This window comes from Lampris incognitus, chromosome 6, assembly GCF_029633865.1.
Source record: "Lampris incognitus isolate fLamInc1 chromosome 6, fLamInc1.hap2, whole genome shotgun sequence".
NCBI classification, from domain to species: Eukaryota; Metazoa; Chordata; class Actinopteri; order Lampriformes; family Lampridae; genus Lampris; species Lampris incognitus.
In genome coordinates this window covers 35,265,875-35,282,999 of record NC_079216.1, presented here as the reverse complement: position 1 = coordinate 35,282,999, position 17,125 = coordinate 35,265,875, and the positions used below count along the sequence as shown (strand labels likewise).

The 17,125-nt window shown below is 43.9% G+C and overlaps 1 protein-coding gene across 1 annotated transcript in view; it reads right to left on the bottom strand.

Moving 5' to 3' along the window:
• The window catches only part of smc1b (structural maintenance of chromosomes 1B), a 229,085-nt gene that overhangs the window by 14,795 nt on the left and 197,165 nt on the right, over positions 1–17,125 (bottom strand). Inside the window, exons 20-21 of the mRNA XM_056282390.1 lie at positions 1,482–1,638; positions 963–1,117 (exon numbers count right to left, since the gene is read on the bottom strand). Of these exons, the coding sequence (XP_056138365.1) occupies positions 963–1,117; positions 1,482–1,638 (312 nt within the window). The remainder of the gene's footprint in view (positions 1–962; positions 1,118–1,481; positions 1,639–17,125) is intronic.

The window sequence follows — 17,125 nt, the reverse complement described above, 5'->3', positions numbered from 1 at the left end:
ATTGTGGCTAGTTGCTCTCAAAAAACAATTATCCTCACTAAACAATATAAATCGCTACTACTGACCTTGATCCAAATCTTTAGATTGATGAAGATTAATGTTAGGTACAAAAAACATAGCATTTTGTGCTGTTGATTGTTGATATGGCTCCAGGCTATTTCAGAGCCCAGTCAATAAAGCACAATACAGCAAAGTGGAGGCTGCAAATCTGCACTGTAAACTCTGACCTGAAACGCTTCCCTAAAAGTCTCACCCATTCGCCTTAGGCCTTTGCTTCAGATGGAAGCTCATGCAGGGTCAAGTCACTGTTGCACCCACAGAACATCTAAACTAAGGTACTGCAGGCTAGCTGAACTTGGTGTGGTGCACTGATGCAGTTGTGTTACAGTGTAGGATATTGAACCTGCTCTGAAGGGTGACCTTGGAAAAAAAACCGACCTCGATATAAAATGTGGTAACTAACTATTATTTATCTTATTAATCTACATAGATGGATAATCAAATCAATACCTTCAAATAGAAGCTGAGACAGGTGGCGTCCTCATAATGAGAAAAAAAACGGACATTTCTTCCTTTTGAGTCATGATCCCCCCCCCCCCCCCAAAAAAAACGACAACACAAGACAGACCATATATAGAACAGATCTATATAGTTGTAACAAATGCAATTTAATTTTGGCTGGACTTTAATTAAATATGTAACTACATTAGTTGCTGATAAGAGGTTACTACAGAAATATAATTATTTACTGTTTAATAGTTCATTACTCTATGTTGAAAACTCAGATAGTTTGCATAGCTACTATGAATGCTATGAAAATGTAACTGCCTTAATAAATAGTGGGCGAGTTAAGCTTTGATGAGTCCTGTTTATTATGTTTTGCCATGACGTATATGTGTATGCATTTGAACTAGCCTGCATGCTATCGTAAAGTATCAGCCCTCAAGGCTGTCTTGCCTCACCTGGGCGCTGGTGTTTTGGCACATTCTCTTGTAGATCTGGTCAATGACGATGGACACAGGCTCAAAGCACTCACTGAAAAGGCGGTAGCGCTGAGATTTAACCTGTTCAAACTCAAAACTGCACATCCTGGCTTCCCTGGTGCTGGCATTAAAAGCTTAACATGGGACAGACAAACAGCTTGATCATTTAATTTCCAGACAATTTCAAACAAATATGTTAAATACAATTACCAAATTACACACAGTGTATATACAATGTTCCTATGCAGTTGCTGTTTAAAAGCTCTATATTTTTAAAGAACCCTATTTCTTACCTGGATCTCCATTTTTGCCAAATGTGGACTCAATATTATGGAGATAACCTAATTTTGTCATTTTGCATAATAGGACTGACAAGTACTTTCGTTTTAAATGTAGCAGTAGCAATCTCAAAATCCTGGAAGTAGGTGTGAAATGCGCAGGAAATTCACAAAACTCCAAACAATGATAATATAGTGAATACATTCAGCTACAACATACCCTCCACTACATTGCAGAACTTGTCCTTCACCTCTCTCATCTTCTCCAGGGCTTTGAGGTTTGGTGTTACGGTGCGCTGCAGCACTCCTTCTATGGAAGTGATCTCTTCTCTCATCTTTTCTTTCTGTGCCTCTTCCTCCTCCTCTGTCTGAAGACACTACAAACATAGGCGCACGCACGCACGCACGCACGCACACACGCACACACACACACACACAGTACATATATATCGCTTTTTTCCCCCCCGGAAACCACCAATGGTGTTGATAAAAGTGCTCAACTAATGAGGAGCAAAATATCAATATAGATGTAGGAAAAAAAACTTTTGTACTGCTATGTATTAAAAGTTATTTTCCTACATACATACAGTGCATCCGGAAAGTATTCACACCCCTTCACTTTCCCCACATTTTGTTATGTTACAGCCTTATTCCAAAATTGATTAAATTCCTTTTTTTCCTCATCAATCTACATACAATACCCCGTAATGACAAAGCAAAAAAGGTTTTGTAGAAGTTTTTGCAAATTTATTAAAAATAAAAAACTGAAATATTTGCATGTACATAAGTATTCACACCCTGTACTCAGTACTTGGTTGAGGTACCCTTGGCAGCGATTACAGCCTCAAGTCTTCTTGGGTATGAAGCTACAAGCTTGGCACACCTATATTTGGGGTATTTCTCCCATTCTTCTCTGCAGATCCTCTCGAGCTCTGTAAGGTTAGATGGGGAGCGTCGCTGCACAGCTATTTTCAGGTCTTTCCAGAGATGTTCAATGGGGTTCAAGTCTGGGCTCTGGCTGGGCCACTCAAGGACATTCACAGACTTGTCCCGAAGCCACTCCCTTCATTGTCTTGGTTGTGTGCTTAGGGTCATTGTCATGTTGAAAGGTAAACCTTCGCCCCCAGTCTGAGGTCCTGAGTGTTCTGGAGCAGGTTTTCATCAAGGATCTCTCTGTACTTTGCTCCATTCATCTTTCCCTCGATGCTGACTAGTCTCCCAGTTCCTGCTGCTGAAGAACATCCCCACAGCATGATGCTGCCACCCACATGCTTCACTGTAGGGATGGTATTAGCAAGGTGATGAGAGGTGCCTGGTTTGCTCCAGACGTGACGTTTGGCATTCAGGCCAAAGAGTTCAATCTTGGTTTCATCAGACCAGAGAATCTTGTTTCTCATGGTCTGAGAGTCCTTTAGGTGCTTTCTGGCAAACTCCAAGCGGGCTGTCATGTGCCTTTTACTGAGCAAAGGCTTCCGTCTGGCCACTCTACCATAAAGGCCTGATTGGTGGAGTGCTGCAGAGATGGTTGTCCTTCTGGGAGGTTCTCCCATCTCCACAGAGGAACGCTGGAGCTCTGTCAGAGTAACCATCAGGTTCTTGGTCACCTCCCTGAAGAAGGCCCTTCTCCCCCGATTGCTCAGTTTGGCTGGGCGGCCAGCTCTAGGAAGAGTCCTGGTGGATCCAAACTTCTTCCATTTACGAATGATGGAGACCATTGTGCTCTTCGGGACCTTCAAAGCTGTAGAAATTTTTTTGTACCCTTCCCCAGATCTGTGCCTCGATACAATCCTGTCTCGGAGGTCCACAGACAATTCCTTTGACTTCATGGCTTGGTTTCTGCTCTGACATGCACTGTCAACAGTGGGACCTTATATAGACAGGTGTGTGCCCTTCCAAATCATGTCCAATCAATTGAATTTACTACAGGTGGACTCCAATCCAGATGTAGAGACATCTCAAGGACGATCAGTGGGAACAGGATGATTCTGAGCTCAATTTTGAGTGTCATAGCAAAGGGTGTGAATACTTATGTACATGCAATATTTCAGTTTTTTATTTTTAATACATTTGCAAAAATTTCTTCAAAACTTTTTTCACTTTGTCATTATGGGGTATTGTGTGTAGATTGATGAGAAAAAAAAGGAATTTAATCCATTTTGGGATAAGGTTGTAACATAACAAAATGTGGGGAAAGTGAAGGGGTGTGAATACTTTCCGGATGCACTGTATATCCATCCATTATTCAAACCGCTTATCCTGCTCTCAGGGTTGCGGGGATGCTATATACATATATATACACTACCGTTCAAACGTTTGGGATCACATTGAAATGTCCATATTTTTGAAGGAAAAGCACTGTACTTTTCAATGAAGATAACTTTAAACTAGTCTTAACTTTAAAGAAATACACTCTATACATTGCTAATGTGGTAAATGACTATTCTAGCTGCAAATGTCTGGTTTTTGGTGCAATATCTACATAGGTGTATAGAGGCCCATTTCAAGCAACTATCACTCCAGTGTTCTAATGGTAAAATGTGTTTGCTCATTGGCTCAGAAGGCTAATTGATGATTAGAAAACCCTTGTGCAATCATGTTCACACATCCGAAAACAGTTTAGCTCGTTACAGAAGCTACAAAACTGACCTTCCTTTGAGCAGATTGAGTTTCTGGAGCATCACATTTGTGGGGTCAATTAAACGCTCAAAATGGCCAGAAAAAGAGAACTTTCATCTGAAACTCGACAGTCTATTCTTGTTCTTAGAAATGAAGGCTATTCCATGCGAGAAATTGCTAAGAAATTGAAGATTTCCTACACCGGTGTGTACTACTCCCTTCAGAGGACAGCACAAACAGGCTCTAACCAGAGTAGAAAAAGAAGTGGGAGGCCGCGTTGCACAACTGAGCAAGAAGATAAGTACATTAGAGTCTCTAGTTTGAGAAACAGACGCCTCACAGGTCCCCAACTGGCATCTTCATTAAATAGTACCCGCAAAACACCAGTGTCAACATCTACAGTGAAGAGGCGGCTGCGGGATTCTGGGCTTCAGGGCAGAGTGGCAAAGAAAAAGCCATATCTGAGACTGACCAATAAAAGAAAAAGATTAAGATGGGCAAAAGAACACAGACATTGGACAGAGGAAGACTGGAAAAAAGTGTTGTGGACGGATGAATCCAAGTTTGAGGTGTTTGGATCACAAAGAAGAACGTTTGTGAGACGCAGAACAAATGAAAAGATGCTGGAAGAATGCCTGACGCCATCTGTTAAGCATGGTGGAGGTAATGTGATGGTCTGGGGTTGCTTTGGTGCTGGTAAGGTGGGAGATTTGTACAGGGTAAAAGGGATTCTGAATAAGGAAGGCTATCACTCCATTTTGCAACGCCATGCCATACCCAGTGGACAGCGCTTGATTGGAGCCAATTTCATCCTACAACAGGACAATGACCCTAAACACACCTCCAAATTGTGCAAGAACTATTTAGAGCAGAAGCAGGCAGCTGGTATTCTATCGGTAATGGAGTGGCCAGCGCAGTCACCAGATCTGAACCCCATTGAGCTGTTGTGGGAGCAGCTTGACCGTATGGTACGCAAGAAGTGCCCATCCAGCCAATCCAACTTGTGGGAGCTGCTTCTGGAAGCGTGGGGTGCAATTTCTCCAGATTACCTCAACAAATTAACAGCTAGAATGCCAAAGGTCTGCAATGCTGTAATTGCTGCAAATGGAGGATTCTTTGACGAAAGCAAAGTTTGATGTAAAAAAAATCTTATTTCAAATACAAATCATTATTTCTAACCTTGTCAATGTCTTGACTCTATTTTCTATTCATTTCACAACATATGGTGGTGAATAAGTGTGACTTTTCATGGAAAACACAAAATTGTTTGGGTGATCCCAAACTTTTGAACGGTAGTGTATATATATACAAACCCCAATTCCAATGAAGTTGGGACATTGTGTAAAACGTAAATAAAAACAGAATACAATGATTTGCAAATCCTTTTCGACCTATATTGAATTGAATACACTACAAAGACAAGATATTTAATGTTCAAACTGATAAACTTTGGTTTTCTGCAAATATTCACTCATTTTGAATTTGATGCCTGCAACACGTTCCAAAAAAGTTGGGACAGGGGCATGTTTACCACTGTCTTACATCACTTTTCCTTTTAACAACACTCAATAAGCGTTTGGGAACTGAGGACACTAATTGTTGAAGCTTTGTAGGTGGAATACTTTCCCATTCTTGCTTGATGTACGACTTCAGTTACTCAACAGTCCGGGGTCTCCGTTGTTGTATTTTGCGCTTCATAATGCACCACACATTTTCAATGAGAGACAGGTCTTGACTGCAGGCAGGCCAGTCTAGTACCCGCACTCTTTTACTACGAAGCCACACTGTTGTAACATGTGCAGAATGTGGTGTGGCATTGTCTTGCTGAAATACGCAGGGACGTCCCTGAAAAAGACGTCGCTTGGATTGCAGCATATGTTGCTCCAAAACCTGTATGTACCTTTCAGCATTAATGGTGCCTTCACAGATGTGCGAGTTACCCATGCCATGGGCACTAACACACCCTCACACCATCACAGATGCTGGCTTTTGAACTTTGCGCTGATAACAATCTGCATGGTCCTTTTACTCTTTAGCCCGGAGGACACGATGTCCATGATTTCCAAAAACAATTTGAAATGTGGACTCAAAACGGTGTGGGTAATGGCAACGTGAGTAAAGGCAAAGACGATCAGTTAAAGGAAAAGTTAAAAGCACCTTGTGCTGTGTTCGAAAGCTGTTTCTGTCCCGTGTGTTCACGAGTCAATTTTGAACCCTCAGTCCAAAACACTCAAAAACAATGACTATCATCCAATGTTGTTTTTACTACATCATAACTAACTTATTATGCATTCATAACCATACAATCCTGTTGTAATTTTATTTTATGGCCCCAAGACACATTACACCACATATTTTTACATTAAAAATGGGATTAAATTCACTCATTATATTCCCTATAGTGAAGACAGTGGATAATTATGTTATCTGACTATAATAGACTAATATTAGAATACAACTTCTAAAAAAAAGTTTTTAGAACTTTATATTATTAACTATAGTAACCTCTGTGGTGTTATGGGTCAAAATTGACCCATATAGATTTATGTTAGTAAAAGGTAAAAAATCAAGCTTTTTTTCATAAAACACAACTTTATTTGATTCAAAATAGCAGATTGAAATTAAACATAAACATGAACAAGGGTGTTTCTGTGTATCCAGTGTGTGTGTGTGTGTGTATGTGTATGTGTGTGTGTGTGTGTGTTCACATGCACGAATAACAGTATGCAATTGTTTGAGTGTGCTCCCTGCAGATGTATTTTTTACAAGTGTGGCAAGTCGTGCTGGTTTTTCTGTCCTTGTTGGAAGGGCAGGACTGGCACCTCTTTCTCTTGCTGCCACTGGCGTCCTCCGGCTCAGTCCTAGTGGACGTTGCTGATGTGGTTGCAGCCTGCAGCTCTCTCACCAAGTTGGCAGAGCCAGGAGTTCGGGGAACCGACTGACGTTGTTGAATGTGGGGATTCACCAGAGCTCTCCCCAGCTCCTGAACAAAGAGCCTCCTCTTGTTGAACTTGCCGTTGTTCCACCCAGGATTTATTTCAGTCCACACCACGAACGCATTGTAGGCCGAGACATCAAGAATGTTATAAAAGACAGCCAATGGCCACCGAGCCGTCTTCCTTTGGCAAGTGTACGTGCCAGTGACCTTGTCGAGGTTGTCGACTTCGCCTTTGTTCCTGTTGTAGTCCAGGATAATGTTTGGCTTTTTGTCCTCCCTACTGCTCACAGCAGCATTCTTGTGGAGAGTGGACATCATGATGACATTTTTCCTTTTCTTTGGACAGTATGACACCGTTGTGGTGGTCTCCATAAATGCAAACTTCGAGGACAGCGGGGCTCTGTCCTTTGTGTCTAGCAGTACAGAAGGAAGCTCAGGTTTATTCTTCCTGACTGTTCCTACCATGGTCAGTTTTTTTCTTCAGCAGTTCTTGGCCGAGGGCATAAGATGTGAAGAAGTTATCACAGGTGATGTTGTGCCCTCGAAGCCCCTGTGTCATGTCCAGCCCCACCCACATGCCTTGATTTTTCTCTGCCACTCCACTTGCAGATTTTCCAGTGTATACTTGCATGTTCCATGCATAGCTGGTCGTGGCATTGCACGCTTCCCAGATTTTAATCCCGTATTTCCCAGGTTTGCTTGGGATATACTGCCTGAAGGGACAGCGGCCTCTGAACGGGACTAGTCGCTCATCTACAGTGACCTCTGGCCCCGGATTGTAGACGCATGGCAAGCGTTCCACCCACTTGTCCTAAACCTCCCTAATGGGAGCAAGTTTGTCATTAGCACAGTGAGCAACTCTGGTTTCCCAATTGTCAAAGCGAATGACTCTTGACAAGACATGGAAGGTCTGAAGTGACATGGTCGCACGAAAAATACTCCGGCCTCTCTCTGCGTCCCATAGGCTGGCAGTAGCCTCATTATTGGATCTGTAAGGCAAGGCAATACAAGGCAGGTTTATTTGTATGCCACATTTCAACAACAAAGGCAAAAGAAACACATTATAAAAGGACATTTGAGTTCATAAGAGAATACAATTACAATGCAGAATACACACCTGTACATGCCAGCAAGAAGCAACAGCCCGAAGTAAGAGTCCAGATAGATTTGTCTATTTCCTTCCAACTGTTGCCAAACACTCTTCTCTCTTCCAAGTTTGTCATCTCAATCAAGATAGTCTGGATAGACTGTGGTAAGAACAGCTCAAATGCTGTCTTTATATCTTGGACATGAAACACTGCAAATCTAGTGGGCCCAGGGGTCATTCTGATGATGTTCTGAGCTTGTGCTCGGCATTTGGTTTCATAAGGGATCTTGGACCATGCCATCTTGCCATTCCTTGACACAAAGACCTCCTGTTGTTCTCCCTCATCCAGGCCTACTTCCTCATCAGATGTTTCTTCATCATGTTCAGGCACATACTCCACATCTTCTTCATCCTCAGACACATCTTCTTCAATTACAGCCTGATCTCTCTCCCCCAAAGCCTGATCTCCCTCCTCAAAGATGTGATCAAGAGCCTCACGGGCAGTGAAAAATATTTTGGTCATTGTGAAATCGACAGATACTGCTGAATGAAACTCAAATAAACTTGGCAGAGATATTTATAGATGTTTATGCGAGACAATCTGTGCAATGTTGTTCATGCCACGCCCCTCACAAGATGATCAAAGCCTACACTGTACTGTGAGAAAATTATTGTTCCCGTGGAGGAAGGGGTGTGTGTTCAGGTTCAAGTTGAATTTCAGTGTCAGTGTCCATATTCTGTGAGAAAGGTTGAGTTCCCGTGGAGGGAGGGGTGCCAGAGGGATTGGGAGTACAAGCGCATACTGCGAGAAAATAATTGTTCCCGTGGAGAAAGGGGGTGTCTAAAGTCAAAGATTAATCTTGATTGAGCCAAATTTGACCCAGTTACCCACAACATTTCAATGCACTGCTGGGTCTTCCCAGACCCGAACACCAAACGATACACTTTTGTTTTTAGAGAGACCTTCAGAATTGGCTAAAATGGTCAAAATCAGTTTTGTAGTGTTTATATAGCTGTTGTGGAGGATATCATGAAGCCTTGTTCCAATAAAAAAAACTAGATGGTAGTTATTATAACCCAGCCACTGAGGATGCACAAGCCAGTGCATCCTTAGTGCCGGTCCCAAGCCCGGACAAATGGGGAGGGTTGCATCAGGAAGGGCTCCGGCGTAAAATGTTTGCCAAATCAAATATGCGGATCATAAATAAGACTTACATACCGGATCAGTCGAGGCCCGGGTTACCAACGACTGCCACCGGTACTGTTAACCAGCAGGGTGTCGGTGGAAACTATGCTACTGTTGGGAGAAGGAGAAGGAGAGGGGGAAAGCATGTCCAGAGGCAGCTAGAGAGGAGGAAGGGTAGGCATGTGGAGGTGAGAGTTGGAACTTTGAATGTTGGCACTATGACTGGTAAAGAGAGAGAGCTGGCTGACATGATGGAAAGAAGAAAGGTAGGCATACTGTGTGTGCAAGAGACCAGGTGGAAGGGGAGTAAGGCCAGGAGTATCGGAGGTGGGTTCAAACTCTTCTACCATGGTGTGAATGGGAGGAGTAATGGGGTAGGGGTAATTCTGAAGGAAGAGTATGTCAAGAACATGCTGGAGGTGAAGAGAGTGTCAGACAGAGTGATGAGTATGAAGCTGGAAATTGAAGGTTTATTGCTGAATGTTATCAGCGCATATGCCCTGCAAGTTGGGTGTGAGATGGATGAAAAAGAAGAATTCTGGAGTGAGTTGGACGACATGGTGGAGAGGGTACCCAAGGAGGAGAGAGTGGTGATTGGAGCGGACTTCAATGGACATGTTGGTGAAGGGAACAGAGGTGATGAGGAGGTGATGGGAAGGTATGGAGTCAAGAAGAGAAATGTGGAAGGACAGATGGTGGTCGATTTTGCGAAAAGGATGGAAATGGCTGTGGTGAATACATATTTCAAGAAGAGGGAGGAACACAGGGTGACGTACAAGAGTGGAGGAAAGTGCACACAGGTGGACTATATCTTATGTAGAAGGCGCCATCTAAAAGGGATTGGAGACTGCAAGGTGGTGACAGGGGAGAACGTAGCTAGGCAGCATCAGATGGTGGTCTGTAGGGTGACTTTGGAGACCAAGAAGAGGAAGCGAGTGAAGACACAGCCGAAGATCAAATGGTGGAAGTTGAAGAAGGAAGACCGTTGTGTGGAGTTCAGGCAGGAGTTAAGACAGGCACTGGGTGGTAGTGAAGAGTTGCCAGATGGCTGGACAACCACTGCAGAAATAGTGAGGGAGACAGCTAGGAAGGTACTTGGTGTGTCATCAGGACAGAGGAAGGAAGACAAGGAGACTTGGTGGTGGAATGAGGAAGTACAGCAAAGTATACAGAGGAAAAGGTTGGCAAAGAAGAAGTGGGATAGTAAGAGAGATGAAGAAAGTAGACAGGAGTACAAGGAGATGCAGCGTAAAGCAAAGAGAGAGGTGGCAAAGGCAAAGGAAAAGGCGTATGGTGAGTTGTATGACAGGTTAGACACTAAGGAAGGAGAAAAGGACTTGTACCGATTGGCTAGACAGAGGGACCAAGCTGCAAAGGATGTGCAGCAAGTTAGGGCGATCAAGGATAGAGATGGAAATGTGCTGACAAGTGAGGAGAGTGTGCTAAGAAGGTGGAAAGGAATACTTTGAGGGGCTGATGAATGAAGAAAATGAGAGAGAGAGAAGGTTGGATGATGTAGGGATAGTGAATCAGGAAGTTCAGTGGATTAACAAGGAGGGAGTGAGGGCAGCTATGAAGAGGATGAAGAGTGGAAAGGCAGTTGGTCCTGATGACATACCTGTGGAGGCATGGAGATGTTTAGGAGAGATGACAGTGGAGTTTTTAACTAGATTGTTTAACACAATCCTGGAAAGTGAGAGGATGCCTAAGGAGTGGAGAAGAAGCATACTGGTACCGATTTTCAAGAACAAGGGTGATGTGCAGAACTGTAACAACTACAGAGGTATAAAGTTGATCAGCCACAGCATGAAGATTTGGGAAAGAGTAATAGAAGCTAGGTTAAGAGGAGAGGTGATGATCAGCGAGCAGCAGTATGGTTTCATGCCACGAAAGAGCACCACAGATGCGATGTTTGCTTTGAGAATGTTGATTGAGAAGTATAGAGAAGGCCAGAAAGAGTTGCATTGTGTCTTTGTAGATTTAGAGAAAACTTATGACAGAGTGCCGAGAGAGGAGGTGTGGTATTGTATGTGGAAGTCAGGGGTTGCAGAGAAGTATGTAGGAGTGGTGCAGGATACGTATGAGGGAAGTGTGACAATGGTGAGGTGTGCGGTTGGAATGACAGATGGGTTCAAGGTGGAAGTCAGATTACATCAAGGATCGGCTCTGAGCCCTTTCTTGTTTGCAATGGTGATGGACAGGTTGACGGACAAGATCAGGCAGGAGTCTCCATGGACGATGAGGTTCGCGGATGACATTGTGATCTGTAGTGAGAGTAGGGTGCAGGTTGAGGAGAGCCTGGAGAGGTGGAGGTATGCACTGGAGAGAAGAGGAATGAAAGTCAGTAGGAGCAAGACGGAATACCTATGCGTGAATGAGAGAGAGGACAGTGGAATGGTCAGGATGCAAGGAGTGGAGGTGACAAAGGCATTTGAGTTTAAATACTTGGGGTCAACTGTCCAAAGTAACGGGGAGTGCAGTAGAGAGGTGAAAAAGAGAGTGCAGGCAGGGTGGAGTGGGTGGAGAAGAGTGTCAGGAGTGATTTCCAACAGAAGGGTACCAGCAAGAGTTAAAGGGAAAGTTTACAAGATGGTTGTGAGACCAGCTATGTTATATGGTTTGGAGACAGTGACACTGACGAAAAGACAGGAGGCGGAGCTGGAGGTGGCAGAGTTGAAGATGCTAAGATTTTCACTGGGAGTAACGAAGAAGGACAGGATTAGGAATGATTATATTAGAGGGACCGCTCAGGTTGGACGGTTTGGAGACAAAGCAAGAGAGGCAAGATTGAGATGGCTTGGACATGTGTGGAGGAGAGATGCTGAGTATATTGGGAGAAGGATGCTGAATATGGAGCTGCCAGGGAAGAGGAGGAGAGGAAGGCCAAAGAGGAGGTTTATGGATGTGGTGAGGGAAGACATGCAGGTGGCTGGTGTGACAGAGGAAGACGCAGAAGACAGGAAGAAATGGAAACAGATGATCCGCTGTGGCGACCCCTAACGGGAGCAGCCGAAAGTAGTAGTAGTAGTAGTAGTAGTAGATGGTAGTTATTATATAATTTTAACCTGAAATGGGTCACGGCAGACCCGAACACAACATAACACAGCAATACGTTTTCAGCTGCTATGAAAACGATTGACAAACAACAACAAGAAATTGATCAGCTAAACAATCGCTCCAAGACCAACAGGTTAAACAATGCCTTCTTGAGGACATGATGAAGGAAATTAAAGCCCTAAGGGAGCTGAGAATGAGAGGGATAGTAAAATTGTCCTTCTAGACGACCGTGTGGATGACTTGGAATAATATACGAGGATAAATGACATTATTGTCTGTTGTTAGGAGGTTAACCGGCAGCACGCCATGGTAGTACGACCTAATCGATACGGTAGAGAAACCAACGAACAAGAAGTGAGCTCCATCGAGAACCAGGGGCCTCACATACAATGCCTTGCGTAGAATTCATACTGAAAGGTAGCGTATGCACGAAGCTAGTAAGCTGTGTACGCACCAAAAACGTCAGACGTATGAAACTGTGTGCACGCAGGATTACATGCACATTTTCTTTGTACATCCCAATCAACGGGATATTGAGCACACATGCAGGAGCACCATACGCCACCCTCTCTCCACTCTAAATGTAATGTGCTAATGAGTATAAATACGCCTGAGCTACCCCTCTCTTCAGAATCAGAGAACATGGAAAAAGTGGAGTCCAAAAAAAAAAAGAATTTCAGTTAGTGTGAGGTGGAGGTGCTGTTGTCAGAGGTCGAGTCCAGGAAAAAGATCTTATTTGGCACTCTGTCATCAGGTATTAACAACAAACGGGGGAAAAATGGAGTGGGAGACTGTGGCAGAAGTAGTTAATGCGATGGGGTCGGAGAACCGCACAATAAATGAAATAAAAAAGAAGTGGTCTGACATTAAGGTCGAGTGAAGTGCATGACTTCTGCCCACCGCCATAATGTGGCCAGAACAGGCGGAGGAGGGTCTGGAGTCGAGGACTTCACTCCCTTTGAGCAAAGAGTTGCCTCTGCTGTGGGCGACACAGTTCTAAGTGGGTATTGGCAGTATGTGATGGAGACATTGATTGCATACAAGATCGAAATTAAGGTAAACTTATTTGGGTATTGTAGATACACTAGACTTACATTTAGGCCTGTTATGCTTTATGCAAAAGCCTTACCACAGCATACCAGATAATATTTTACGTGTAAGGATGCAATCATAGTTCACAAAATAGGCACCCCAATTTAATGAATAGGCTGTAGCATACAGGTATGTTTGGTTAAAGTGGTTTTATTTTGTTCCAGCAGACAGTGCAGTGACAGGAGACCCCTCTGGTAAGCACTCTGTCCCTCCTGAGCAACCAAGTGTCTCCGGCATCTCCAGTGCTCCCCATCCCTTGTGTGCTGAGCATAGACATAGTATATATACGCAGATACCTCATTGGCCGCTGCTGTACGTCGCCGCTATGTGTCTGTCCATCCGCAACGGTCAATATCCGGAAGTAAACCAATATAATGTGTATTGAGAGATACAGACTTCCCTACATAAATCGAATGTAACTCGCTTAATTCTGAACCGATTTTCACAAAATTTGGTTTGATATAACCAACTTTAACCAACTGTCTTTGTACCTCCACCAGAACAACCTCCTGGACCCTAACCAGTCTGGGTTCGACAGAGATGGCCCTCCTTGCAGTGACAGAATCGCTGCACTCTGCAAGAGCAAACTCTCTCTCCTCTGTCCTGATACTCCTGGACCCGTCAGCTGCGTTCGACACTGAACCACCAGATCCTCCTCTCTACCCTCGAGGGGCTGGGTGTCACAGGCTCTGCACTCTCAATGTTTGCATCCAACCTGACGGGTCGCTCCTACCAGGTGACATGGAGGGGATCTGTGTCGGAGCTGTGCAGACTGACTACAGGTGTTCCACAAGGTTCAGTTCTGGGTCCTCTCCTTTTCTCCCTGCACATGACATCCCTGGGTTCTGTTATTCGTTCGCATGACTTCTCTTACCATTGTTATGCCAATGACACCCAGCTGATCTTGTCCTTCCCACCCTCTAGCACACAAGTAGAGACACGCATTGCTGTGTTCTTGACTGGCATCTCGGGAGTGAATGGCAACACACCACCTGACGCTAATCTTGACAAGACAGAGCTGATGTTCCTCTCAGGGAAAGGTTGCCCGCACCGAGACCTGGCCATCACCATTGACAACACCGTGGTGACGCCAACTCGGACTGCGAGGAATCTGGGTGTGATTCTGGATGACCAACTGTCGTTTGCGACAAACATTGATCGGTTGCTCGCTCCTGCAGATTTCTCCTCTATAACATCAGGAGGATTTGCCCATTCCTCACGGACGAGACAGCACAGGTACTCATCCAGGCTCTGGTCATCTCCTGGCTGGACTACGGCAACTCCCTCCTTGCTGGCGCCCTGGCGTCAGCCATCAGACCTCTGGAGCTTGTTCAGAAAGCTGCAGCTCATCTGGTGTTCAACTGCCCTACCTTCTCTCACACAACTCCCCTTCTCATGTCCCTACACTGGCTCCCAGTAGCTGCTCGCATCCAGTTTAAGACTCTGGTGCTAGCCCACAGGGCAGTGAAAGGAACAGCTCCTTCCTATCTCCAGGTCATGGTCAAGCCCTACACCCCCGTCCGACCACTTCGCTCTGCTGTCTCTGGACGCCTGGTTGCCCCTTCACTCAGTGGCCCCTGCTGCCGATCGACCCGGTCACAGCTCTTTTCTGTCCTGGCCCCACAGTGGTGGAATGAACTCCCCACTGATGTCAGGACAGCGGAGTTGCTGCCCATCTTTCGGCGCAGGTTGAAAACTCACCTCTTCAAGAACTACTACCCTGTTACTTGCTCGTAACACTTATTGTATTCACTCATTTAAAAAAAAATCTCTTTCTCACACTTTTACTTAAGCAGTGGTTTTGTTCTTAGATGCTTATTTAGAGAGAAGATGCACTTATGGCCTCTGAAGTAGTTCTGCTGATTTCCTATGTTAAATGCAGTTATTGTAAGTCGCTTTGGATAAAAGCGTCGGCCAGGTGACTTTAATGTAATGCAATATAAACGTGAGAAATTGATAAATGATTCTGGTTACTTGGAATTAAAGTTACTGGGGGGGCGGGTAGTTCTAATCACCTCTATGCCAAAACAAAACAACAACTATTTTTGCTCCCTGTGACTCCAGTTAAGGGAACATGTAGTCAGTTGATCCGAGGCAAATACAGTATGATAAGTCCACTTCAGCAAGCTCCAGTAGACAAAAGTTGTAAATCTCAAATATCTTATTTCCGTGTAAAAGATTCAACAGTCTTTCCACACCACACTGACAAAAACTTGCTTACACAAGTTAGTTTGCTGTATGAACAAGTTCACTAAAACTGGAAGTCCTGTTTAACACATATTTTGAAAATAAAGACAGAAGTTAAAGTAAAAAGTAAAACGAATCTGGAGAGAATCACAACATTAAGATTTGATGTAAAAAGCTGACACTGCTCACAAGCTGGGTCACTGACGAAGGTTATTGTCATCTGGCTGTTCTAATTTGGGAATCTTTTTCAGCATGTGTACAGAATGATTATTATAATTAGCTACTATAATATACTAATAATCAGTTTTCTATTCAATAAAGATGATCTATACTGTGGAATACCTACTATATCACTATTGTCAAACAATCATCAACATTTTCAAAGTCTAAGCTTAGGATCTCCTAGCTGAATCAAATATACACATAGCCCACATAACCTGTCCTGACTTTGCTATATTACATATATATGTATACACACACACACACACGCACATATACCTCATCATTTACACTTTTCTTTTTATGCTCTGTTTCAATGTCTATTGCATTTATCACTATTTTATTTAATTTCTTTGTTTTATATGTCATAATTTACACTTCTTTTTAAGCTGTTTTGCATTTATTTATTGCATATATTATCATCACTACCACTACTATATTTTGATTTGTTTTATCTTGTGAGGCATCTGTGTTTCTTATTTAATTGTATGCGTTGATGTACAGTAACATGTGACCTTAGAACCTTTTGTTGTAAGGATTAGTATCCCTGAAACAGTATTGCTTTAGAGAGCTTCTTTTGGGAGCTACCACTTTGCAATTGCAGAGTGTAGTACTGCCTCAATTTGTGAAATGTGCTGACAACTAATGACAGGATGGAAAAGTAGTGATTGTCAATGCCGTCCTGAGTTTCAACTATATGGTCACCAAGATTGAATACATCCTCTGAACCTATGTCAGACCGGACCATGTGGTTGACAAGGGAAACACTGCATTGATGAGCTGCTGATGTAATGTTGGTGGTTTGTCAAATGTAGCGCTCTGCTGAGCGGCTCACCTTGACAGTGCCTACAGATGGAATCATTAAGCCTCCATTGTTCTTCAAGGTCAACAGGTGGTAGCTTTCCGAAAATGATGCTGGTACAGCATCAGACACCAAACTGTTTCAGCACACATTGCATGGAAGCTGCTTCATTACCTGTCGTACAACAAACCCTCCTATCTACACCAGTGCATTCTCCGTCAGACCTCCGACGTGAGTTAGCAGGTAACTGTGGTCCAGGATGACACTACAGACCATGTCCTCAAATGGAGAGGAGGCCGTGTCAGAGTCATTAGCCGGCACTACAGATGACATGTCCACAGCAGACAGGGACACCGGCTCAGCCTGGGCCGTCACATTGCCAGTGTTCCCGGAGAAACCCCACAGCGGACCATTACATACATTTTGTTTTTGTCTCCTTTCACGATCCTTGGCGTTTCTCAACTGCCTCTGCAGCTCCTCAAGTCTTGCTTCAGCCTCAGCTAACTTATATTTAACTTGGTCAGGGTCAAGGGCATAATGATGATCCTATAAAATATAGCACTTGTTGGGTAAGCACTATAGAACACAACTAAGTATATTGCAAAAGTGCTGTGGATAAGAACTGCTTTGTTACACTTACTGAGGTTGAGGAGTTCTGCGGTTCAGGAGATTCAGACACA